Raw genomic sequence first — 26,211 nt, 5'->3', positions numbered from 1 at the left:
CAAATTCACTTCATGAAAATGAAAACATTCACAAAAAAAAATCTGTGTCCCATGAAAACAACCTAAGTAACTATCAATGGATAAATGGATAAATTATACACACACACACACACACACACACACACACACACACACAATCACACACACACACGTGTGTGTGGTGTGTGTATAATGAAATATTGTTTAGCCATTTTAAAAAAAAACAAGGAAATCCTACCAAAGGCAACAACATGGATGGACCTTGAAGACATTTGCTAAGTGAAATAAGACAGAGAAAGACAAACATTGTATGATCTTACTTATATGTGGAAGCTTTAAATAAACAAAACTAAAAGCACCAAACTGAGAAAAAGAGATCAGACTGTGGTTACCAGAAGCAGGGGGTGGGTGGAGGAGAAATTAGAGGAAAGTGGTCAAAAGGTACAAGCTTTCAGTTAGGAGGTAAATAATGTAGGGATGTAATGTACAACATAAGGACTATAGCTAACACAGCTATATGATATACAGAAAAGTTGTTAAGAGTGTAAATCATGTGTGTTCCAAGCACAAGGAGAACATTTTTTCTCCTTTTTCTTGTTAGTCTTTCTTTTATTTTTATTATATCTATAAGGAGAAAGATGGATGTTGTCTGAGCCTATCATGGTAATAACTTCACAATATATGTAAATCAAACCATCATGCTGCACACCTTAAACTTACACAGTGATGTGTGTCAATTATTTTTCAATAAAACTGGTGGGAAAGCAGGAATATTTTTATATTGTAGGTGAGAAGATAAAGGTATAAACATATAAATTCCCTTTTTCCAAAATCAAAGTATTTCATACACTGCACAGTAAAGTTTTAATAACAAAAAGAATTAGGAATGCTATAGAAAATGGGTACATATTTACATTTTTAGTCTTTGGGTAGAAAGAGATATATCACTGCTAAGAATAACCAAATACTCTTTATTTCTAGAAAGGGTAGATTACAAGTAAAATTCTCAGATGCAAGGAAGAGGATTCCAAGGAAACAAGAGAAATGCCCTTCTTACAAATCTTCAAGAACAAATTATATTCTAGGTTTGTTTGTTTTTTAACTTGATCATGTACTAAGTTAGAAGACTTGGGGCGCCTGGGTGGCGCAGTCGGTTAAGCGTCCGACTTCAGCCAGGTCACGATCTCGCGGTCCGTGAGTTCGAGCCCCGCGTCAGGCTCTGGGCTGATGGCTTGGAGCCTGGAGCCTGTTTCCGACTCTGTGTCTCCCTCTCTCTCCGCCCCTCCCCTGTTCATGCTCTGTCTCTCTCTGTCCCAAAAATAAATAAAAAACGTTGAGGGGGAAAAAAAAAAAGACTTAACTTTATGAGCTTTGGAGTATCATCCAATTTCATGTTGCACATTTACACATGCACATGCATGGGGTGGGGAAGGGATTCAGTTAAACATATTCTTTATTTTTATTTATTTATTTTTTTAACATTTATTTATTGCTGAAAGAGAGACAGAGCATAAGCAGGCGAGGGGCAGAGAGGGAGGGAGACACGGAATCCAAGCTCTGATATGAGCTGTCAGGACAGAGCCTGACACAGGGCTCGAACCCATAACTGTGAGATCATAACCTGAGCCGAAGCTGGATGCGTAACCAACTGAGCCACCCCGGCACCCCTAAACATGCATTCTTAATTTTATTTATCATTTTGTATTTGAGACTCCAGGAAAAAGATACAGCTTATGAAATATAAATCTTTGAATGATTCAAACCATCCTGATGTGAAATACTTAAAACTGACACATTTAAAAAAAATTAAAAATGTAACTTTAAAATTTTAAAATCTCAACTCCTTTGAGTGATTCAGTTTTTAATTCCTTGCTTCTAAGAGCATGAGAAAATGTGTCAAGACACTAGGAATTCTGGACAATTAAAGGGAGATGATAAACAATACTGGAGGAAAATTACTTAAGTGAATCCATCTGTTTTATGCTGTAAAACTCTCATTTTAATTTTAATTGAACAAGAAAGGAGTGAGCATGTCTAATAAATACATGTCTCTTTTCTATGCCCTCAGTAAAATGGACAGCCCTAATATTTTTCCCAAACAGAAAACGTATCTACCGTATAGAGAATGCAAAAAGAAACAACCCCCTCCCCCGCAACCACCGAGCACCATAATTAAAGTTCTCTCTCACCTCAAATTTTCTGTAGGGAAAACTCCGTCTACCTTGTAAGTGTAGAGAGATTTGTAATCACTGTAAAAGGATTATAAGAATCTTATAAAAATGAAAAGAATCTTGAAAGGTTCTACTGCAAATGCAGTAAGTATGACCTGGAGGAATTTTAAAAGCAGAATGACAATGGCAGCTCTACATTGCCAGTGACTCCTAATAAAAAAGTTTGAAAATGTAAATTATATTTAAATATCCTGTTCCTGCGCTTTAATCAAAGGACGTCTATGTGATTTTATCCATTTATATTAGCAATTGTATAATAATTGGTTTGTTTCAACTATTTATATTAACACTGATTGAGCTAGAGAATACACTGTTTTACTTGATTCGTGGAAGGAACAGATTTCATTAGTTCCCTCTGGAAACATTTACCTTTCAGTGTTTATTCTCTATGCTTGCATCCCCCTATCCTCTCTTGCCTATTACTTCTTACTTTCCTCCTCCTATTCTCTTCACACTTCATTTGGTTCCATTTCCTTATACTCTTTGCCACATAAAGGGGCTTTTCCTAGCCCCTTTCCACATAGGCATCTCAGTCAATAACATCAAACAGATCACACCCACTTAGCTCAATCAACACCAATACGTCATCAATGCAGAAAAACAAAGGTTTCAAAACAGAAGAGCCCATCTGATCAGGAAGAACTGTAATTGAATTTCAGCTCTCTGATTCTTGATGGACTTTCTTCCCTCTTGGCAGACTTTCAGGGATTTGTTTAGTTGAATTCAGCATGCATAGGATGTAGGTTATTTTATAAACATTTAGTTCTGCTGTGACAGCAATCTAAGTATGTCACAATGTGAAATCCCCTCCAAAGTAATCATGATGGAGATACCTTATGTACTTTATGGCAAGAATGGAGAGAGGCTCTCACCATGCCTGGGTTCTAATTTCTACCATCTGCCTTTGGGGTATGTAACATGGAAATTTTTTTCTTTTTGTACTCTGTTCTTTCTTCTTGACTACAGTTGTATAAACTGAGGAGTAGGACACAGGAAGATAAGGCTGTTCCTCATGTCTGTGCCATCATTTGCTCTGTTATCTCCAGTGAATGCACTAACTATAGTTTTCAGCTTTTTTTTTAAATTGACATATAATTGACATGGAACATCACTTTCAGGTGTACAATGATTCAGCATTTGTACACCAATTTTGGTATATGTGCTGTCAAAATGAGCACATTGGTTGTTTATTTTGATAATTTTAATCTTCTAACCTAAATGAAGGAACTGAGAGATACAAAATCAAATCCTTCCATTGTCATGTACTTGGCCAGACAGGAACAACAACAAAAAAAGAAAATCCTAATTTTAAATTACCTCCATTTGTTGTCATCAATTTTCTTCTAGTATAAAGGCATTGGGACAAAATAAAAGATTCAGGAATAACTGTGTGAACTTGGGCAAGTTACTTAACATCTTTGTGCCTCAGGCTCCTCATCTGAGTCCTTTTCCTGAGCTACACAAGAAAGTAGAACATTTACATTTATATTTCATCCCTTATGGTACATATTATTATTGTCTGATATTTTAATACTGTCCTTAAAAATTTAAAAAAATACTTACAAATCTAAGAATACTATTATTTATGCACATAATATTTGATAAATTGATGGTTTTTAAATTTAGTAACCATTTTTATTAGATCTCAGACTTCTCTTCTATTACTTTGCTTTCTAGAATACATCCATCCTAAATTCCTTTAGTTAAGATTTGGCAGGTGGCAAGGTTTTGACTTTCTGAAAATATCTTAGGAATCTGAAAATTCCTCTACTGTTGTGAGATAGATGTGCCAGCTACTCAATTTCAGGCTATTATATTCTCTCAGAAAGACTATACTTTCAGGGATCATTGCTAGAGTTCGTTATATTCTCTCAGAACTTGGAAGAAAAATGTTCTGTGTTCTGATGCCCTTTATTTTAGATAGTTCCGCTCGCTCTCAGACTGACTTGCTTTCCCTGAAATTTCCTTTTTCTCTGGCTGACTTTAAGATTTTTGTTTTGTTTTGTTTTCAGTGTTGTGTAATTTCACTATTTTGTCTTTGTGTAACTTTTTTTTTGCCTTTACTCTGCTCTTCCTCAGCATTTATGTCCCCTATCCTGTACTAAAACTATGATGTTATACTAGCCTTTTCTTATATTCGTACATTTCTTAAAATCTCATACTCCCCATTTTTCATCTCTACCACATTCTAGGTAATTTCTTCATATTTTCCACTCACCAGTTTACTATTTCTCCCTTTAATAGTGTATTATTCCATTTAATCTATCCTTTTTCCTTGATTACATTTCTGAAAGTTATATTTAGCTGCTCTGCAGTTATGTCTTCTCTCATTGCTGTTATTTTTTATGACCTCATATTTTCCTTAAAATATTTACATATCTTAAAGTTATAACATAAATATATAAATATTTTAGCATTTAAATATTTCAACCCTTTTAGAAATCTGTGAAGTTGTTTTTGTTTGTTGTTTGTTTCTAACTCATGGCTAGAAACCCTGTGTGTGTCTTTTATGTGTGTTTAGTGCTCTTGCTTACAAGCTCCAATTTGTTTGAACTTGATAGGTTAGCCCTTAACTGGTGATGCTTTCCTCCAAAATTATTTGCACATATTTTTGTAGAGAACCAAGGGTCCCACTGACCTAGAATGACTTTAGTGCCCCCTTAAAATCTCTCTCCGGCTTAATGTGGAATACTCAAATTCAGTTCCTCTGTCTTGATGGAGCCCAAGATGACGATCCATATTACTCAGGTCCATATTTCTCAGGTCATTAATAACTTCTAAATTACATGACTTAATGAACATTACCAAAGAGCAGAGAGGACGAGATTAGTTTTTGGAAACCTGCATTGCTTTTAGTGGTTTCTGTCAATGATGCAATTCTAACAAAATCATACTTTCCAGTTTTTCCCTGGAGCCTTTTCTGGACGAAGTGTCTTCCTACACTAAACAGAGACTTAAGCAAAGTTGTTGCTTACGTGATTCCAAGAAATAGTCACCAATAGAAAGTGGATGATCAAAGGGGGAAGAGAGTACTAAAATTTCCAGACATAAGAAACAATAGACGAGATGCACCTCTTTTAAAATCAAAAGTTTCTACTTCAAGGTGGTGTCTTGAAATATTAGTGGAATGAACGTGAGCACTGTTTCTCTGACCCACATAGACACTTTGCCATTTTGAGGACTTCTGGTTCTGGCTTTGATGCCATAGTTTGTAATAAACCCATGTTTCTTTGAGAACAAATAGAAGAGTTTAAAAATAAAAAGCTTTTAAGACAAGATGATCAATTCAGAGGGACTAGGTTCTCAGAGAGAGCAAAGAGAAGATACCACGGAAGGGTAAGCAAAAGTCTTATGAACTGTTCTTCCTTTCAGAACATTATTTACTGACCATTTGCATCGAGCAAAAGTCTAAGAATCTAAGCAGAAGGGTGCAGCTATTAAGGAAGCAAGTCAGCAGAACTTTTAGCAACGTCATGACGCTAATGACAGGAAAATTGGAGTCTGGGACTGCCGCCATGGCAGCTAGAATGTGAATGTCTAACGGCCAAGTGAGAAGGGGGCAGTTTTTCCCTGGAGTCTTTTGGAGAATTCTTAAGCTGCTCTAAAGGCAGAAGATTAAGAACATATGCCGGAAGCTACTGAAAATTTCATCAGAGTTTTCTGCAGTGCTGAGAGGTGAAAACTTCTAGTCAGAACATTCTAAGAAGAAGAGGTCATCGTATATACCCCAGACTCTCAAGTGACATTCTAGGAGGGGGACAATCTAGCAAAAGAATCTGACAAAAACCATATTTCAGTCTTGAATCAGCCCAAATTCTAATTAAATGAAGTAATTTTACCCAAAACATTCACTTTCCTACCTGAAACATACTTAACTGTCCTTAATTTTGATATCTATACTCTTTTCCATAGATCTCCAGGTCCTATCTGCATGTCTGTTTCCATCCCCCTTGTGCTTGCCAATTTTGCCACTCATCTAGACTCAAGTTCCTTAAGCTTTCTCTCAATGTGTTGGATCTTATCTCTTTTCATCTTTCATTATTTGAAAGTCTTCCCTCTCTTCCTCATCAAAGCCTTTAACACACTAAATAGTAGTAGCTATCGATCTGTTTGTATTCCCCACCAGAATGTAATTCTAGTGACAGGAGGAAGTGGGTCTGGCTTAATCACTGCCATATTCCCCAAACTAGTTCAGGGCTGAGACTGTGATTGCTTCACAAATATTTGTTGAATAAAGGAAGCTCAAGGGAAGGGAGAAGCTGATGCTTAGAAGTATACAGTGTACATTGAGTCCAACGTGGAAAACCCCATGCAAGAGTTATATTCGAGATACCAGATGGGAGAAATCACATCAAATTTCATTTTGTACCAGTCTTGAAAGGTAAGGAAAACTTCCTGCCCATTGTGCTATTGGGTTTTTTCGTTGCTAATTTGTGGGCTTTTCCAAAGGGCTCTCAAAGGTTCTGAACTGTATTTTCTCCAAATTTAATTACCTCTTCCTTTCATATACCCCTTTATATATGAGGGGATGAGTGACATAAAGAATTTCTTTGAGGGGCGCCTGGGTGGCTCAGTTAAGCACCTGGTTTGGGCTCAGGTCATGATCTCACAATTTGTGGGTTTGAGCCCTGTGTTGGGCTCTGTGCTGACAGCTCAGGGCCTGGAGCCTACTTTGGATTCTGTGTCTCCCTCTGTGCCCTCCCCTGCTCATTCTCTCTCTCTCTCTAAAACAAACATTAAAAAAATTAAAAAAAAAAAAAGAATTTCTTTGAAAGAATTATATGTATAGCAAATGAAGCATTTCTTAACTCCTATAACTACCATACTCCTGAAAACTAATTTTAACACTAAAAATAAAATTGAAATTGGCATGTACATCATTAGCTTTTATATTACAAGATGATGCTTCCACAGATTATCCTCAATGATGATACTTATTTCCTATTCATCCAATAAGTTCAAGATAGGATACCTAGCAGAAATTGAAAGCATCTGTGGAAATTTAAGAAATTAATTGGTTATTGAGGCTTTTTCTTTTTAGAATAGTCAAACCAAACATATCCTAGTATGAATTCTCAGAATCTTATTTCAACACTTAAGGCTTAGTTTACCCCATGACTACACACTCACTAAGGAGGAACTCTTCTAAAAAGCTACTAACCTGGTCGATTTGGCTTTTTTGAGTTTACATGGTTAGCTGCAGAAACAGCATAGGACGAAGTGAAGGATCTGCTTTTGGTGAGGGTCATCATCACTGGGTTATTCCAAGAATCAGGACAAACAGCACTATAAAGACAGAGCATAAAGAAAAATGAAGAAATTATTAATCAATTATTGGGATGTATCTTGCCAGAATGCAATCACCATTTCCATATTCAGCTTGCCAATCTGAGTCATGGTCCAGCTTCAGCAACATGACTACATTACTTCCAAATAAAAAAAATAAGTTATCTGAGCTCAATTTCTGCCTCAGGGATACAGCAGTTACTCATCAAACATACTGGGTTAATAAAAGAGGAAAGATAATTTTCCTATTTATCCAGTTAGTAGGAACAAGACACCTTCTTAGTGTACTACTATAATCATGTTCCTCACAGCTTTTCTAAAAATTTGACAAAGTTGTTTTTTTAATGTTTATTTTTGAGAGAGAGAAAGAGCAAGAGAGCATGTGTGAGCTGGGGATGGGCACAGAGAGAGGGAGATAGAGGATCTGAAGTGGGCTCTCCAATGAGAGCAGAGAGACCAATGCAGAGCTCGAACTCAGAAACCACAAGATCATGACCTGAGCCAAGTTGGATGCTTAACACACTGAGCCACTCAGGCGCCCCAAATTTGACAAAGCTTTTAACAAAGTTCATAATTTACATTAGTTATGAATGGCAGGTGCCTCATCTATTCTTGGTATATCTGAATTCGAAAATTAAGTGATTATAAAATTATTCAAAGATAGTATTCTTTGCACAAGCATTTTTTTGTGAAGAAAAGGTTAGCAACAAGCATTTAGCCTACAATTTCTTTTATTGGTGACACCCTGGAAAGAAAGGGATGCTGAGCCAAATCCCCTTGTAAACACGTTAATGATGGACATTTTGATAAACACAGTGATGCTGTTTAGTAGGAGAAAGGTAATGGACAGTGAGTCTTCATCTAGGGATGCTTTTATCAAGCTATCCTTGGTTTGCCTAGATTATAACTATAAATAAATCTGGAATTAATGGATCTATGGAAGGTTGGGGAGGAGAATATTACACACCCATGTAATTAATGGGATATGAATTTTGGAGGTGTTCTAAAGCAAACTTTATTTGAATGCAGTGCTCAAAACCTTAAGTTAAATCTGAAACAGAATATATTGTAATTTGAGAAAGAAAAAAAATTTAGGAAGCTATGTTGGCAATCTTGGAATGCTCCATGGGAAAAACACCTGGTCATGTTTTGCTAATACCTTTGCACTTTTAAACATTTGTAAATTTGGTACTAGGTCAGATCTATAATTTGCATGAATATAATTGGACAATTTGACATTCTGCCAATCTTGGACTGGCAGCCTCCTTTCTGGCAGTGTAAGCAGGATGTACCTGGTCTGTGTGGCTTATTGTAAATAAACCTGAAATTGATGGAGGTATGGAGTCATGAATGGTGGAGATTGGTCGTGTAAGATGTATAATTAATAACGCATAATTTAGAGGTGTCCCAAAAGCAAAATGGCTTCCTCTGTGCAAGCAACATTATGCATGAATTACTTAGAATTCTGCATGTTAAATACAAAATAGACCCATGTGCTAATGCGGAACAAAAGGACTTTTTTAGAGGGCTGCACTAATAGTTTCATACTTCTTGAAGGGAAGAATGCTAAGCATGTGTTTTACTACTGCCTATATTCTCTGATTATTAGTAACATTAGCAATGAATAAAATCCATAACTTACAGGGCGCCTGGGTGGCTCAGTCGGCTGGGCATCCGACTTTGGCTCAGGTCATGATCTCATGGTTTGTGAGTTCGAGCTCCATCTTGGGCTCTGTGCTGACAGCTCGTAGCCTGGAGCCTGCTTTGGATTCTGTGTCTCCCTCTCTCTGCCCCTCCCCACTCATGGTCTGTCTCTCTCTTCTTCAGATATAAATTAACATTAAAAACAATTTTTAAAAATCTGTATATTGAATTCCATTTAACACTCTGACACTTATGTTACTTCATTTCTTATTTTCCTTTTCACATTTTTCTTCACTTATTGACTTAGGTATTTAAAAACTTCATCTTTTCTCCTAATCCTAATAGCAGTTTACAAAACAAATTATAACAAAGACATGTTATAGAGTGAATGAACTATATATAGAATGAACTCCAGTGATTATCAATTAAGAAAAGCACACAAAATAGTATTTGTTTCATATTCTTCTTGAAATCTCATTCTAGGCATTTCAGAATGCCTAAAATTCTGAAACAATGAAATCAAAGAAAACTTAGAATCTGAGATAGATAACTACACTATTTCTTTATAGCGCTGTTCTTTAACTTCTTTTGCTTGATTGAATGACCAATAAGATTACTATGAAGAATTTTTATGCAATGTATATTGGCCTAGGAGTTTTAATTTCTTAGTACATAACATAATGAATGGTTATTAGTTTTCTATGTAGACTTTTAAAAGAAAATACCTTAACATTAACTGCATTTTATTATATTTGTATATTTGTTATTATCATAAAAAGTTTTCTATTATGAAAGCTAGCTCAAAAGCTGTCTACTTTTTAATGAAAACATTGAAAATGTGCTAATTCTGCAAAGTTTTATAAAGTATAATAGAGTACCTTTAATAATTAAGTTAATAAATGAACTTGAAGACAAATTAAAATTCTAGCTATACAGTCCTTGATATAACATTTATTAAAACAGATATCAATAAAACAATAAAGCTATATGTTTATGTACATGTAGATATACGTATATGTGTATGTATATATGTGCATTATAATTTACTGGCACTTTCAAATACATTGCCTTCTGTGAGCCTCACAATAGCTTTCAGCTTTGGACTGACCCTCACACCTTCATGATTGCTGTTTCAATCACATAAATATGTACATAATAATTTGGGTTTGGAAGAGAAAAGTAGCTTGGGGAAACCTTTACTTGGTCACCTCAAGCTGACAACAGGAAAAGTTTGTACATGTCTGCTGTGGAAGATCTCAATCCCCTTCCACAAAAGTAAATTATATAATCTTAGTTCTACCCATAACAACACCATCCAAGGTTCAAAAAGTCTTACCAGATCCTAAGTTTTTGTTGTTGTTGTTTGTTTTTAAACCAAGTTTCCTTTCTGCCTAATATACTGAAGGAGGGGTCAGTTCAGTCAGTCACTAGGGTGTGATTTATTTCAGACTTTTGTGACTTATCTCAAGCCTATTTTTTTTTTTTGAAGCATCTGGTATTCTTCTACCTGATTTATCTCACAATTGTGCCACAGTTCCCCCTTCTCTGAAGGATTCTTTGCAGAGGATGCTGAGGCTCAGACAAGGACTGCTCTTCAGGACACGCATCTCTGAGTGGTAGGGCCAAGGTCTTTCTGATCCTCAGTCCAGCGTCCTTTCTACCTGGCTGTAGGTAAAACTACCCAGGAGTGAATCACCTAGCTAAATACTGAAGGGGACATAAGGTAAGCTGAGGGTTGCTCCTAATTTCCACTTCTCACCTCTGTCCTTCTGATAACTACAGTCCTCAGAGTCTTCAATAGGCACATAGGAAAGGAAGAAACAAAAAGGCTGAAAGGGAAGAAACCACAAGGGCTAACACTCAAATCAGTTTTGAAATCAATCTGTAGTTTTATCAATAGGTCTTCTTCTTTTTTTTTTTTTTAATTTTTTTTCAACGTTTATTTATTTTTGGGACAGAGAGAGACAGAGCATGAACAGGGGAGGGTCAGAGACAGAGGGAGACACAGAATCGGAAACAGGCTCCAGGCTCTGAGCCATCAGCCCAGAGCCTGACGCGGGGCTCGAACTCACGGACCGCGAGATCATGACCTGGCTGAAGTCGGACGCTTAACCGACTGTGCCACCCAGGCGCCCCTATCAATAGGTCTTCTAAGTGAATTTTTAATTTTGGTTTATATTCAGGGCTGAAGATGATCTATGGCTATCTTTTCACTGTTTTCACCCATGACAAAGGAGTCCACCAAAACTAGTTGTAGTTAATGGTGGTACTATTGCCACTAATAGATGGTTATTCCCTTAAATTCTCTTCAGAATGAATTTCATTTACTCATTGTGGTGAAAATTTGTACTGTTTTCAGATTTTATATCAGGATTTTCAATAGTATAGTGAAATTAAGGAATAGTAAAATTAGGGGGGGAAGTATACTCTGGCAAGTCAGCTTTAAGTATTTTTTTTTTCTTGGACAAAGATAATGAATGAGATTTTACACTCTTCCTAAATTATATTGAAAATATTTGATTATGAGTATTTATTTCATTAAGCAGGATGACAGGATCCCTGGGAGTTCAGCTCATAAAAGTTCTTGAAACCCTCTTCATGATAATTTCAGTTACAGTCCTTAATCTCACTTAACTAAGAAGAAAAGAAATATAAGAAATGAAATGTGACAAGAAGTAAAAAACAATTACAGAAATAAAGGAATCATTCAAAAATGCACAAATGGATTTCTGGCAAAGTCACTGTATGGAAAAAAAAATCATGGGACATTAGCTATTCTATGACAGAAATCCTGGCAAAATTGGTCGGTAAAATAGCTTCCCTAAAGATATACACCGAGAACAAAATCCATTTTCTTTCTTTACAAAAAAATTTTTTTAATGTTTATTCATGTTTGATAGAGAAAGACCACAAGCAGGGGTGGGGCAGAGAGAGGGAGACACACAATCCAAAGCAGGCTCCAGGCTCTGAGCTGTCAGCATAGAGCCCAACATGGGGCTTGAGCTCAAAAACTGTGAGATCATGACCCAAGCCAAAGTCAGACGCTTAACCAACTGAGCCACCCAGGCACCCCAAAAATTCATTTTCTTAAGGAACAAATATTTAACTATGATCCAGTATCACTTATCAATATTTGCTGTTGGAGACACTGACAATAGTCAGTATTTTCAGAGGAATATATCACCAAAGACCTGTAATTTAAAACTTTAGGAAATGTTCATGAATCAGATTGGGTAATCTTCTCCTGTGGTGGCATTTAAAGTTTTACAGAAGTCCAGGTAATAAAATGGAGAATTACACTGATACGTGAAAGAATCATTTGAGTTTGCTTTGGATTCTATAGGTTCATTAGACTATCTATGTTAATATGGGAGAAACCAATTAAACATATTTTTAAATGACAAAGAAAGAAAAATTAGTCATTAAACTTCTAATTCAAAAGGTTTCCATTTCTCTGCCAATCTCAAAATAGTGCTTTATTGATATTCAAGGCCCAGATCAGGAGAAAATTACTTCTAATATTACCTTCATGGAGTTCAACAAAGATGTGGTTATTTTTTAGTCATTTCATCATTAATAAAACTGATGCAAATGTTTCAAAAACCTGAAATCGTATGGGAAATGTTCTCAAAATTACTGAATTCATACAAAGTATGCTATTTTTATTCTAACTAGAAAAGGACAAACATAATAGCTCCCTCTAAAAGCACCTCTTTCACAAAGTTTTCTTCAAAATTCTTTCTAGATCTTAACACTATCTTTCTTTAGCTTTGGTAATTCTGGCTTTTAAATCACTTTGTAAAATTTTAATTAACATACTACATAGAGTCTATTCTGTTTCTCAAATGAGATATTGTCAACATATTAGTTTCAGGTGTATAATGATTTGATATTTGTATATATTGTGAAATAATCACCATAATAAGTCTTGTTAGCATCCATCACCACACAGTAAAAAAATTTTTTTTTGAGAGGAGGATTTTTAAGATTTTTAGCTACTTTCAAATGTGTGATATGGTATTACTAACTATAGTCACCATGCTGTATATTATATCCCTATCACAATTATTTAAAACTCAAAGTTTGTACCTTTTGACCCCCTTTCCCTATTTGGCCCACGTCACCCCCCATGTCCTGTCTCTGCTAGCCACCAATTTGTCCTTTGTTTAAATAAACTTTAAATCACCAAATGTTTGAACATATCCAGATACCTTCAGGATGATGATCTACTTTTTGATCTGATCTTTTGCCTTTCATATCATACTAGGATAACTGGTCTGGTGGGCTGGGGGAAATCTAACAACAATTTGCAAATATCAGGTTGTATGCCTTTGATTTAAGAATCTCAATATGAATCTCAGTCTCTGTAAAATCTAGCCTACCTTTGCTCTGGGCTCAACTCTTCCCATCCTGTCATACTGGCGGGCATTAACTCAACTCCCTGTTCCCATTTACATGTAAGGTCACACAACACAACTTAAGCCTAATGATCTAATATTAATCCCTATAGTACTGCTCTGCATTTAAACCATATACCGTCTTCATTTTTGACACTGGCCTCCAGGCAACTGTAATTAGTTGGGCCACCTTTCCTCTGCAATTTATCATTCCTTTTGGCAAATAACTTCTCTAGGAGACATGAAACCAACAGGAGCATTGCCTAACCTTGATGAAGGTGCTTCATGCAGTTTGATGCTGGCACTACGGTCCCTCCGGACTGGGGCAGGCTCCAAAGTGGGTAGGCCTGTGGCTGAGGTGGTGGTTGTCCAAGTTGATGAAACACGTCTCAACAAACCAGGAGGCAAACTCCTCCTCAGACGCTAGGAAGAAGGAGTGTTGATTTTATTATCAAGCATATTTTTGATCACTGACTTCTATGTAATATAATGGGAGGAAATGGGTTTTAAATTGGAAGCAAATTTATTAAAATCTATTGGCTGAATATTACCTATCTGGAATCTACATGGTCAGGACTTCAATAAAAGAATGAATATTACAAAATTAACATTTTGGGGTCTTCATCTAAACGATGACAGGGGCTCCTGGGTGGCTCTGTCAAGTTGAGCATCCAACTTCGGCTCAGGTCATGATCTTGCAGTTCGTGAGTTCAAGCCCCGCATCGGGCTCTGTGCTGACAGCTCAGAGCCTGGAGCCTCCCTCAGATGCTGTGTTCTCCCCCTGTCTCTCTGCCTCTCCCCCACTTGCACTGTCCCTCTCTCAAAAACAAACATTAAAAAAAAGAATAACTCTGATACTAGCTTCCTATATTTCCTAAAGGTCTGAATATTCATCTTAGAAGGTAATTCAATAGTAAGAGAAGAGGTCAAGCATTTTACGTATCAGGATTGATGCCTAACTTCATGTCTCTTTTGAGACTGAAAGGAATCAGTTAATCTCTCTTCATTCCTTTACTGTCTTATCATGCTTAGCCCTACTTTTTGCAGAGAAGCAGATGTTCAAAAAATTATGTAAATACCTAATTGAGAAAGCTGTGTGAAAAACACATTCCTGAGTCAAGAGACTCAGAATAGCTAAAGCAAGGGTGTTACTGACTGACCACTAGCTAAAGAGGACAGACGCCTGTTTACCAGACAACTGCAGGATGTGCCAGAGATGACTTAAAACTTTTTTTTTTTTTTAGTCTTTTATATGACCCATTCTCATGCAAGGTCTAAACTGGCTGTAGGATCCGATTTCCTACACCTTATGTTTGTAAAACTCCGATCTTACATGTAAAAAGAAAGAATTCTACAAATAACTAAGGTCATCTTTACCTTAAATAATCCAGAATCAATCAAAACTGTTCTGAGTTCAAAACTTCTTGGGTTTGGGAAAACCAGGAGCGTACTCTGAAGGGTATCACACAAAGAAATCATGTGCAGAGCATCCTTGGGTTTCAGAAGACACCAGATTTTAAACACTAGGAGCAGGGACTTTTTCCTGCCCCCACCCCTCACTGCTACATCTTTAGCCCACAGAACAGAGCCTGGCATAGAGGAGTAAAATCTTCTCCAAAGTCAAAATAATAATAACAAAAAAAAGATAACATAACAAGGTAAAGCTTTCACTTGTAGAAAGCTATTAGGTTTAAGGACACAAGTCTTTATGTTTAAATTTTTATTAACTTTGACCACCATGATCAACACGTCTTCACTGAGTCACTGACATAAATCTTCCATATGGGTGTGGGGTGACAACAAACAGACTCAGAAAACAAAACAAAAAAAAATTAACCTTTCCAGGAACGTGTCCTTAATACTTACCTTGGGAATAGCCAGCTTGTCTTTTTCAGAGTTTTCTTCAGAATCAGAACAGGTGTAGTTTTCACTGAAGGAAATAACAGGATTCACGCGGGGCTTGTGAATAGCCTGGAAGGTGAGCTGGGTGCTGAGCAGGTTGCTCACGGCCCTCAAGGATGTGCACACGTTGGGGGGCAGAGAAGGGTCTGCCAGGAGGTCGGTAATGAGACCATGAGCTTCACCCATCACGGCAATATCCACAGTAATACTGGTTCCTGAAGACTGAGACACCAAAGGAACAGTCAAGTGAGAGAAGAGCTGAGGCTGAAGGCACAGACAAAATTGGGCTTTTTTTCTCAGAAATGGGCTGATTGCCTCTTTCAGGTTGCAGTAAAGTACATTCAAGTCACATTTCTGTTTCAAATTTACCCAAATGTGCCATGTCTTTTGCCATTTTTGTGTTCATGCATGTTTTTTAATGTTAGAACTTGGGGAGGGGTGAGACATATTTGAAGAAATCCAAAAGATAACTAGTTTTTCAAAGGCAAGAAGTTTCAGAGAACTGGGGGAAAAAAACAAACAAACAAACAAAAACTTCCTATCAGCCACTCCTTATGAAGACCTCAACATTTAACTGCACTTTATTTAGAAATTTCATTCTGAAAGTAACATTAATATACTGTAAACTTTTTTCTCTTCCTCCTTTTTTTAAAGTAGGTTTCATGCCAGCGCAGAGCCCAACACAAGGCTTGACTTCATAATCCCAAGATCAAGACCTGAGCTGAGATCAAGACTCCGACGCTTAATCAACTGAGCCACCCAGGTGCCCCAATGTACTGTAACTTTTAATTCAGTAATATTTTAATGTGATAGTTTAGCCTGGTATGTGGCATATTTAATTAAATGTTAAAGACAAGCACAAAAAGCAACTCCATTTGTGATAAATTCACACATTGTCCCTCTTCTTGTGGTTGGTAAGAATAGTCATTTTAGTTCTGGTATTCTGCGGCATATCTGTCATATTTTGCAAAGTGCCTCTAACACTGAGAGTCATTACTCTGTATTTGCTGAAGAAAGGAAGAGCACAAAAAACGGAGGACAGGAATGCTCCCGGACCTGCTGGCCAGGCCCAAATGCAGGCAGGAAGGCATGAGAGCAAAGGAGAGGATGGGCAAAGTCAAGGCCAAGAGAGTAGGTGAAGCTTAAAGACAGCGCATCAAAGACCGTTAATGATGGAACAGTGCCACAATATGAGGCACAGGAAACCCACATAACTGCATAACAGATTCTGGAACTAGGCTACTTACATCCAAATCGTGACTCGTAACCTTACCACTATCTAGCTGCATGATCTCTGTCAAGTCACTAAGATTCCATCCTGTGATTTCTACATCCGTAAAGTGGATACAGTAATAGCGCCACCTTCAGAAGGTAATTGTAAGAATTAAATGGGGCAATACATGTAAAGCACTCAATATTGTGCTGGCAATTCTAAGTGCTCAATATGGATAATGGTAAAAATAATAATGATAATTCTAGAGTTTTTCAATAAGAGGATGTTACAAGTTTGGCTATATATTTGGAAGAAAAGTTTAATCATCTACAACAGACTCAAAAATAAACTCCAGAGAGATGAAAAATTTAAGCATATAAAATTACAAGCAATTTATTAAAAGCAAATACTGGGGAGTAAGTTATAATCTTGGATTGTTAGAAAAAATTATATAACTTCATAACCTGTCAATGAAATATATGACAGGTAGGAATAAAGACATAAGCTTCTATGTAAGAAAATACACCATAAGCAAAGGTAAAGAAGACTGAGAAAATATTTGCCCCACAGAGAAGAAAAAACATATCCAAATGAAGAGCTTCTAAAAAAAATCAATAAAAGACAAATTTGGATAAAGGGACGGAATAGACAATTCAAACAAAATGTAAACAATCAAATACATAAAAAGCTCCTTGTCTCCCTCATATTTAAAATGCAAATTAATGTAATGAAAACTTTTACTCATCAACGTGGCAAAATAATAAAGGATTGATAGCACCAAGTATTAGTAATAGTTTGGGGAAATAAGCAGTGAGTCAAAATAACCCAGTATTTGTGGAAGGGCATTTTGCTGTCTATCAATGTGTCATTTAAGTGCATATATCCTATTATCCAGTAAAACAATGTTGACAGACATCTAAAGACAAACTGCAAATACGTAAAAACATGAGGACAAAGACACAAAGAGTACAATAGTACTCTTACAACAACCAGAGAATGCAGTCATGAATGGGTATCTACAGGGAAAATGATACAAAGTTGTATTCTGACTATATTATACACTGGTATATAGTTTTTTTTTTTTTTTTTTTTTTAAGATTTGGGTAGATCTATAAATGATTACTTGAAAAAACACTCATATTGTTCACTGGTGGAGAAAGGTAGGTTCTCAAAAAAGTGAATATGCATTATTTTTTATGATCAGAAAAATATAAAAATGATGAAAACACCCATCATACAGGAAGACATGTAGCCTTGTAACAACTGTAAGTAAAGGCTAAATTATTCTGTAAAGATACAGTATTGAATAGTTATGTCTTTTACCTTGGAATAATAGTAACCATAATGATCACAGTGGCAGCTGACACTTATTCAGCACAAGTCTACAAAGTAGTTACTTCATTTATTAACTCCATTTTTATTAAGATAACTTGCCAAAATCATAGTCAGATAGCTGAAACATGGAAACATCAGGCTGCAAATAAAGGTACTCTGATTCTACAGCTTAAGTGCTAACCCAGTACACCAGAATACATGTTGATTTTTTTTACCTTATGTTCCTAAATATATCTGTAATTATCTAATGCTTTATTTAATCACTGTGTCAAGCTTTTCTCTGTTTGGAAGACTAAATATCTGTTATGAACCAATGTACAAATTTAAGTGTAATGTTAATATCTTTAGGATACATAATTATGCATACTTCACATATGTACCTACATTGCCAACTTCAAAACTGTTCATGAGAAATGCCACTGAACTAAGTTAACATTTTCCTTTGGAAACACATTTTTTTCAAGTGCATCTCTAATTATGATGCTTCTAAAAAACTCACTCAGTGTGACCTTCTGAAAAACTAATATTTATTCCTATCCATGTTTCTCTAATAAACTTAAAATAACACGTCACTGTATTGTTCCCCTTAAAAAGTGAAAATTTAAGTCAAATTGTTTTTAGGATATAAAATTTTCAGACTTTCTGACAATGAAATTAACAGTTTATGTGCTAATAATTAATAATTAAAGAGGTTTTCTCAAAATGCTCTCACCATACAAAATTTACAAACCTGAAGAAAAAGTAGAGCATGTTCATTGATAATTAGAACTATAATTTTTAATGAATTATTGGTGAGAGAACAAGTCTTTTTTTATAATTCTCTAATTTTATGATTATAACATATTTTTAATGCATTTATGTACTCAGAAAAAAACAAATCTTAAACATTTTTAAGGTAATTTTAAAATAGAAACAGTACTGAAAACTCATTCTCCTGTCATTGTTAGTGTTACGTAAGAATTTAGAAAATAAGCACAATATGTATTTCAATGCTATTTATGCCATAGCTTTTGTAAAAGCAAAGGTCTTCAAGTAAAAACAAAGCAATATTCATGCCAGTAAGTAGTAAATTATCCATATTGGAATTAGCTATGAAAGCAAAGTGAACATTTTTACTATGGAAAAAAGTATACTTTAATGAAATATACTTAATACTGGAATGAAACCAGGTCTTTGCTCTACTGGTTTTCTGATTCAAGAATAGAATTGTATAAAAGTCAAAAGTTGCATCACACACAGACGTTATCACCACTTTTTTGGCTCAAATAACTAAAGGCTTCAATGAGGCATAAAATCTAAAACCAACAATCAGATTTGTTTGCCACAAAATCTCCAAGACTACCACACGTGACTCACTGAAAGGCAGACAGATCACTATTTCAATAAGCAGCAGGCAAATTATAAAGACACAGGCGAGTCCAAGGAGTAAGTAACAAGGAATTTTAGGAGAGAGAAGCTTTGGTCAATGGTAGAGTTTTTTCATCGGAAGATACAAAATATGAAACAAGAGTGACTCACAAAGAGGATACTGCCATACCCTATCCAAGTTTAAAAATAACATAACTAAATTTCTAGGCATACTCACAAATATTCCATTTCACTGGTGAAACCTTAGTGATAATAAATACTAAAGGTTAAGTTTATATAAAAGCTACTTTAAAGGAAAGTCTTAAGCTAACAGCATGAAATCATCTTTCAGTGCAGTAATGAACTATATATACTAGAGCATAAAACCACGGTTGAGTTGTTTTATGGTGGAGATAAACAAATCTTTTCCTTAAAAAAAACCAGGATCAAACAATATAAAACATTCTACTTAGCAAGCTCTCCTTATAACAGAAATATTTACACTTAACATTTAAGAAGATGCAAGTACAATTCCCTACACACCGTTTAAATGACAACCAAATTTGGATTGTTACCTTTAAATAGAAACTAGGGAATTTAAGTCTGATGAACAGTAAAGTGTGGTTTTATATATTTTAAATATATATATATATTTATATGTTAAAATGTTAACATATAACAAATACATATGTTAAATATATATATATATATATATATATATATATATATATATATATATATTAAAGCAAAAATAGCTGATTCAAAGTGTCCAGTTTTTAAAATATCATTCTTTCTCTCCTTATCTCCATCCAGTCTATCTCACCATCTCCAGGCTGTGAATATACACATGGTCTTGCTATACAATATGATCTAGTTGCTTCCAAGTTACTTTACTTATTGAACACCAAAGGCAGGGGAAAATCTGGAGTTATAGATAAGAAGTTAAAGAAACAATAACAAATATACTTATAAACACCATTAAACATAACTCCTAGACTAAGCAGGTATCAATCAACTCAATTATAGGAAATTTGTTTTCACTCTTACTATTGCTGTGTTAAAACTTTGAAATTACACTATTAGTACAAGAAAAGGGAAAGCTTTCAATATGTGTAGGGATCAGAAAAAAAACGAGCACTTTGGGAAGGGCACTCAAGTTTCTAAATTACCCTAAGTTGCAATTTTTTAAAAATTCTAGATAAATCCACGTGACCAAATTACTAATAGCATGTAAAATAAAATTATATATCTTTAAGTAACATGTCAGATTATTTACTGTGGCACTGTGTTTGGGGTTCTGTCAACATATTATTTAGAAATGGGGAATTCCTAAAAGAAATAATTGCTAAGAAGTTTTAGAAAATAGCTACAGGAACAAGGTAAATAAAAAAAAAAAAAAGCCAACAAACACTATTTCACTTAAAGAATGAGAACATGCCCAAGATAAAAATCAGAAAAGGACTGGGAAACTTCAGGTCAACAGCAAACTACTTGTTCAAAATGATCAGGGAGGTTATCTGGTTTCAAAAGACCGGTGACAGTAACTCATCTAATACTTGATGAATTCTTTTGGAGGCAGCACCAATATAGCTAAGTTATAGCTTTTCTTCCTACACATTTTGAAGCAAACATTAAACTGATAATTTAATCAAATAGGTTGCACACATCCCTACTTCAAGGTGGAAGATGTAATAACTCTCAAGTCTTCTGACTCAGTGAATTAGTGAATCATCTGATGAGTCATTTGCTTTGGAGATTAATTTATTCTAGCTGGAAAAAAAAAACAGAATTAGGAGCAGCATAAATGCCTCTCTTCATAACTCTACATGAAACTCAAAGACAGGTTACATATGCTAAAGAACCAGAATCGAAGACAGTTATCTAAGTAACCTAGTTGAGATGCTATATGCCTCAAATTAGATCCTCTTTTTTGTTTAATAGTTTAATTTATGATGGTTTCCAAAACCAACCACACAGGCTGTCTCTAGGCAATACTGTATCCATTGGGGGCCAGACAGGCTCCCCCCTTGTGAAATCAGAGAACTGGGTTGGATTTTCCCAAGGTCCCTTCCAATTCTATATATCTAAAGATTTCACATATACACATAAACATACATCAAAGAAGAAAGAAGGAAATTATTTTAAAACTTATTTCTTGGCATCGGTAAGCATTTAAAAAAAATTTAAAACAATTTAAAAGATATTACGTAGACAGAAAATTCTTTGTTTCACTGATTGCTAAACTTACCTAAGCTCTATCTTATAACTTATTATTGAGTTACTGGTGCTGTTTCCTTTCTGTGTTAAAATGCCCAGTGTCCACTGAGTGCTCACAAGCAAATAAGCTATTCTCTGGAATTTCCACATGCTTCTCCCAAGAATGGAGTTGTACATTTGCCAAATGTCGGTTTCCTTTGGTCCCACATCTGTTGAGGCCAGTTGTATTCGGTCACTGTAAATTACCTATGCTAATAAAATATCCATAAACCAGTGATACATGAGTCAAAACTGGAAGAGTTCCTTTGAAAACTAAGTTGAACAACTTTAAAGACTTCATAAATACATTTCATAAAAGTGAGGCCCTAATATTGATTTCTGTTAAATTAAGCAGGGGAGGTACAACTGTAAGGGTTCAAAAAGAAAGTGACAACATACCTGGAAGATTTTGAACTCAGAATGCTTTTATAAGCACCTAAGTCATTTCCACTGTGAAATAAACAGAAACTGGCAGTGTATACAACGAGGTACAGGTGTGGTACATGTAAGAAAGACAACTTGCAACTCTAATCGATACAGTGGACACATGCTTACAGCAAATAGTCTTGGCTCTTCATCAAAAGATGTGTAAAAGCCTGCATATTTAGATGTATTAAGTTAAAATATATCACTAGAGGTATCGAAAATGTAGGTCAAATGTTTATAATTCTCTGCTTTAAAGTTTTTAAAATGAACAGACCAACTACGATCCTGATTGTATCTGTTAAGAGTCCCACATTTTAAATACAACACCTTTCACTTGAAAGCCTTCCAGTGAAAGGAACTATTATTAATAGTTATGTCATAGCTAGTTCATTACCACTCCTGAAACAAGGGGTAGAAAGTAAAGTTTGGTTTATGACTTAGCACATGGGGGTGGCAAAAAGGAACAGGTGCCTATTTTCATCATGTATGTGATTTGGAAGTTTGCATACGTGAGAAGCTGGAAAGCAAAATGATAAAGTACTGAGATAAAAGAGGAAGTTTTACTCATTCATCTATAGCAAATTAAAAAAAATTTAACATTTATTCATTTTTTGAAAGGCAGAGAGAGACAGAGTGCGAATGGGGGAGGGGCAGAGAGAGAGGGAGACACAGAAACAGAAGGAGGCTCCAGGCTCCGAGCTGTCAGCACAGAGCCTGACACAGGGCTCGAATCACGGACCGCGAGATCATGTCCTGAGCCAAAGTTGGCCACTTAACCGACTGAGGCACCCAGGTGCCCCAAATTTTTATTTTATGAATTGGTACATAGGCCTTTATGAATTGGTACAGAGTATCTACAGCTAGACTGTCTGTATCCAAAACAGAGGATAATAATATTATTATATGATACTATATAGTATTGTTGATGATTAAATGAAATCATGCTCATAAAGACCTCAGCAGAGTTGCTTGGCCCACTGTACATGTTTGATAAATATTATATATCCCCACCATTATTATTGCACTAAAACATTGTGGTAAAGTAGTGCATGTATGTTTGTCTTCAACATATACTGGGCCAGCAGTTTCTTCATAAATGAAGGCAGCATAGAGATATTTCTTTATCAACAAAAACAAAATAACAAAAATGAAAACCTGAATACTTTCGCTTCTTATTCTAGGTAAATCTAAAGATCGTATTCCCTATTCCTATATACTGAAACTCGTTCTGAGATTTTAGGCTCTCAGAAAGTAATTGTACAAAAGTCCTGGTTTCAGTTAATATGGCTGATTGCACTGGTATAATTTATAACACAGTATGTGAAAGGAATTCTAAGAGCAGGCCTCTTAGCTCCATTGTTGGAAAGTTTTTTTTTTTCTTCCTTTCTATTTAGTCATCCTGGGAGGCACCCTGGGAGGCAAACATAGCATGGGAAGAACATTCTCAGGGTGAAGAGCAAGCTGGGATAAGAGAGGAATAAACAGTGTAAGAGATGACACATAAAAGGAAAGAGTCACTGGGACTTTTCTTACCCAACTTTGGTCCTCAATGCTGGGAAAAGATGCCTGATGGGTTTTTGGGAGCAGTCCCCTGCATCTTTAAAGCACAGTTTGCCACCCCCAACCCTCCAAATCTTTCTCTGGAAGGCTGTCTGTGGTACCAGGGAGTAGTATCTTGGTCTTTAAGGCGCTAAATTCACTTAGAAGGTGAGCTGGATTGATAAATGGTCTTTGGTGTATTACTGGTTCTGACCTCAAAGCCAGTAAAATTGCATATGTGTTTATACTTTCATAGGACCCATTTATAATTTTAGACTTGAAGTTGGTTGGGAAATTTTTTAAAAATGAAATCATGTGAAAATTTTGCAGTAACTCATTGTAGGCTGAACTTTGGCTACATGCCATCCTAAGGAAGCAGATGTTTGCTTATTTTAATTTTCTGGCAGGGACTAGAAGTTTACATTTGGATTTTCTCCTTAAGATAATATGTATGTACAGTAGGAGGAAAACATATAGGGCCCTTTATCAAACTGTGTTCCAACATCTCTGTGGGCCGGCCGCATGTGAGAGGTGAGATGCAGCAAAATGCAGTAATTGTCAGAGTTCTTAACTTCCTTCTCTTGAGATGTACAAGGAACATTCCGTGCCCCCAAATGGGATGTAGTACACCATCTTGTGTCCTTACATACCTCCCTATAATCTATCTGCAGATAAGCCGAAAGTTGTTCATGCGGTCCCTGTTTTCTGTCTTCCAAAAACTAGTAAAGTCACTAAACAGCCTCAAAAACAACAATTAACACAGAACACTGTTTTATCATTCAGGAAACAAACCATATTTATTAAGCACCCATATCGGGCTGCTTCTCTCGGTTTCTTCTAATTAGAAAAGATGAGGCGGCTGGTGGCTCTATGAGGAACTCAGGTACAGAACCAGTCATGTGACTGCTCCCACAAATGAAGGTGGGTAAGTACCCTGTAAAGTGCCAACTGTTATATAAATAAAAAGCATTATTATTTCTGTTGGTGAAAGAAACTGGGTTTTCTGATTGCGCATGAGTTTATAAATATAGAAAATTTAAGACTCTCTCAAGTATGAACTCATAAAAGCTGATGAATTTTGATGGTCTTTTATTTGTTAAATTTTAAGAACTGCTATTAAACTTGAACTCTTGAGGTTTCTGTTTGCTTAGCCTAGAAACAATTTCAGTGAACAACAGATGGCAGTATTCTGCCTTTTTAAAGAACTCTAATTGGAGATCTTTTTTTGAATGAGAGCTGCTCCCTCAGTAACCAGCATAGTTCAGTTTCTTTTTTCACAAGAAAAAAAACAAACACTAAAAGAAGAAAAACTTACATAAGATTATTGGTAGAAAGTAATACAAAATTTTAAATTGTGTTATATGTTTCAGGATCATTGTCAAAGAGAAACTGTAATTACATCGTTACTAATTCTTTTACACTATAAACACTTCAGTTCTGTCGCCTATTCCCGTTTTCATAAGGTAAACACTTTAAAGATGATCCATTTGCATATACAATTAAACATTTTCCCCATGTAATTTTCCATTGTGATTCAAATATCCGTAAAAACTAAAACCAAAACAAACCAAAACAAAACCATCCAAGTATGCATTCTGACACGACTGGTTGTGTCAGTCTTCATTGGCATCTGTTTTATCTGCCCTGTGTTATCTATCAGTAGACTCTTTCCAACCTCATGGGCAACGGGCACTTATCTATGCTACCGATTTGCTCCAGCTGCTGTCCAACCAGGAGATCTTACCTTGGACTGGTACAGTAGCACCCAAAGGGCTCACCACATGAGTGCCTGGACCTCATGCTGGGAGCATCAAAAACAAAACAAACAAATGAAAAGCCTTGGAAGCTGTAACTTCAGAGAAACCTTGCATCTCTGACCAATTCTCACATGTATTTTTAGGACATCTCTGTCATAAACACTTGTAACAGTTTTCAATTCGACTTTTGATGTGTGATCTTGATAAAGGTTTGTCTTCCTCTTTCAGGCTGCCAGTGTTAGCACAAAGGCAGTGCTAGTTTTCCTTTGCCAGTTTAACCCCAGACCCTAGTTTAGGATCTTACACTTTTTAGACATTCGATGATTTTAAAAATGAGTGAAGTTGTAAGTAGCATATTCTAAACCTCCAGAGAATCAAATTTCCTCTCTCCAGTTCTGTGTCTTAAAGAATACAAAGACAGACAAATTACAGCGTCCAAGGTAGTTCCTCAAGACAGATAAATGAATTTTCTGGAAGCCATCCTAAAACATTTAACCTTCCTTCTAGCACAATTTCATATTCTCATTTTAATTTAAATAAAAATATTGAGAATTGTTAGACTGAAATACTGGAGACATAAGTAAAAACTGTATTTCACAAACTGATTCTGGAATAACTAATAAGCAGAAAATCGTGAAATTGCCAAGGAGAATGAATAGTAGTGATAAAAGAAAGTGATCTTGGGGGCACCTGGGTGGCTCAGTCGGTTGAGTGTCCGACTTCAGCTCAGGTCATGATCTCACGGTCCATGAGTCTGAGCACCGTGTCAGGCTCTGTGCTGACAGCTCGGAGCCTGGAGCCTGCTTCTGATTTTGTGTCTCCCTCTCTCTCTGCCCCTCTCCCATTCATGCTCTGACTCTCTCAAAAATAAACATTAAAAAAATTAAAAAAAAAAAAAG

The 26,211-nt window shown here is 35.8% G+C and overlaps 1 protein-coding gene across 3 annotated transcripts in view; it reads right to left on the bottom strand.

Moving 5' to 3' along the window:
- The window catches only part of PDE3A (phosphodiesterase 3A), a 537,920-nt gene that overhangs the window by 50,907 nt on the left and 460,802 nt on the right, over positions 1–26,211 (bottom strand). For all 3 annotated transcript variants that reach the window (XM_045061473.1, XM_019834634.3, XM_045061472.1), the window contains 3 exons: positions 15,404–15,661; positions 13,806–13,960; positions 7,372–7,496 (listed from right to left, as the gene is read on the bottom strand). In XM_045061473.1, coding sequence (XP_044917408.1) covers positions 7,372–7,496; positions 13,806–13,960; positions 15,404–15,661 — 538 coding nt within the window. The remainder of the gene's footprint in view (positions 1–7,371; positions 7,497–13,805; positions 13,961–15,403; positions 15,662–26,211) is intronic.

This window comes from Felis catus, chromosome B4 (genome assembly GCF_018350175.1).
Source record: "Felis catus isolate Fca126 chromosome B4, F.catus_Fca126_mat1.0, whole genome shotgun sequence".
NCBI classification, from domain to species: domain Eukaryota; kingdom Metazoa; phylum Chordata; class Mammalia; order Carnivora; family Felidae; genus Felis; species Felis catus.
The sequence above is the reverse complement of the archived record's forward strand: the minus strand, read 5'-3'. Positions and strand labels throughout refer to the sequence as shown.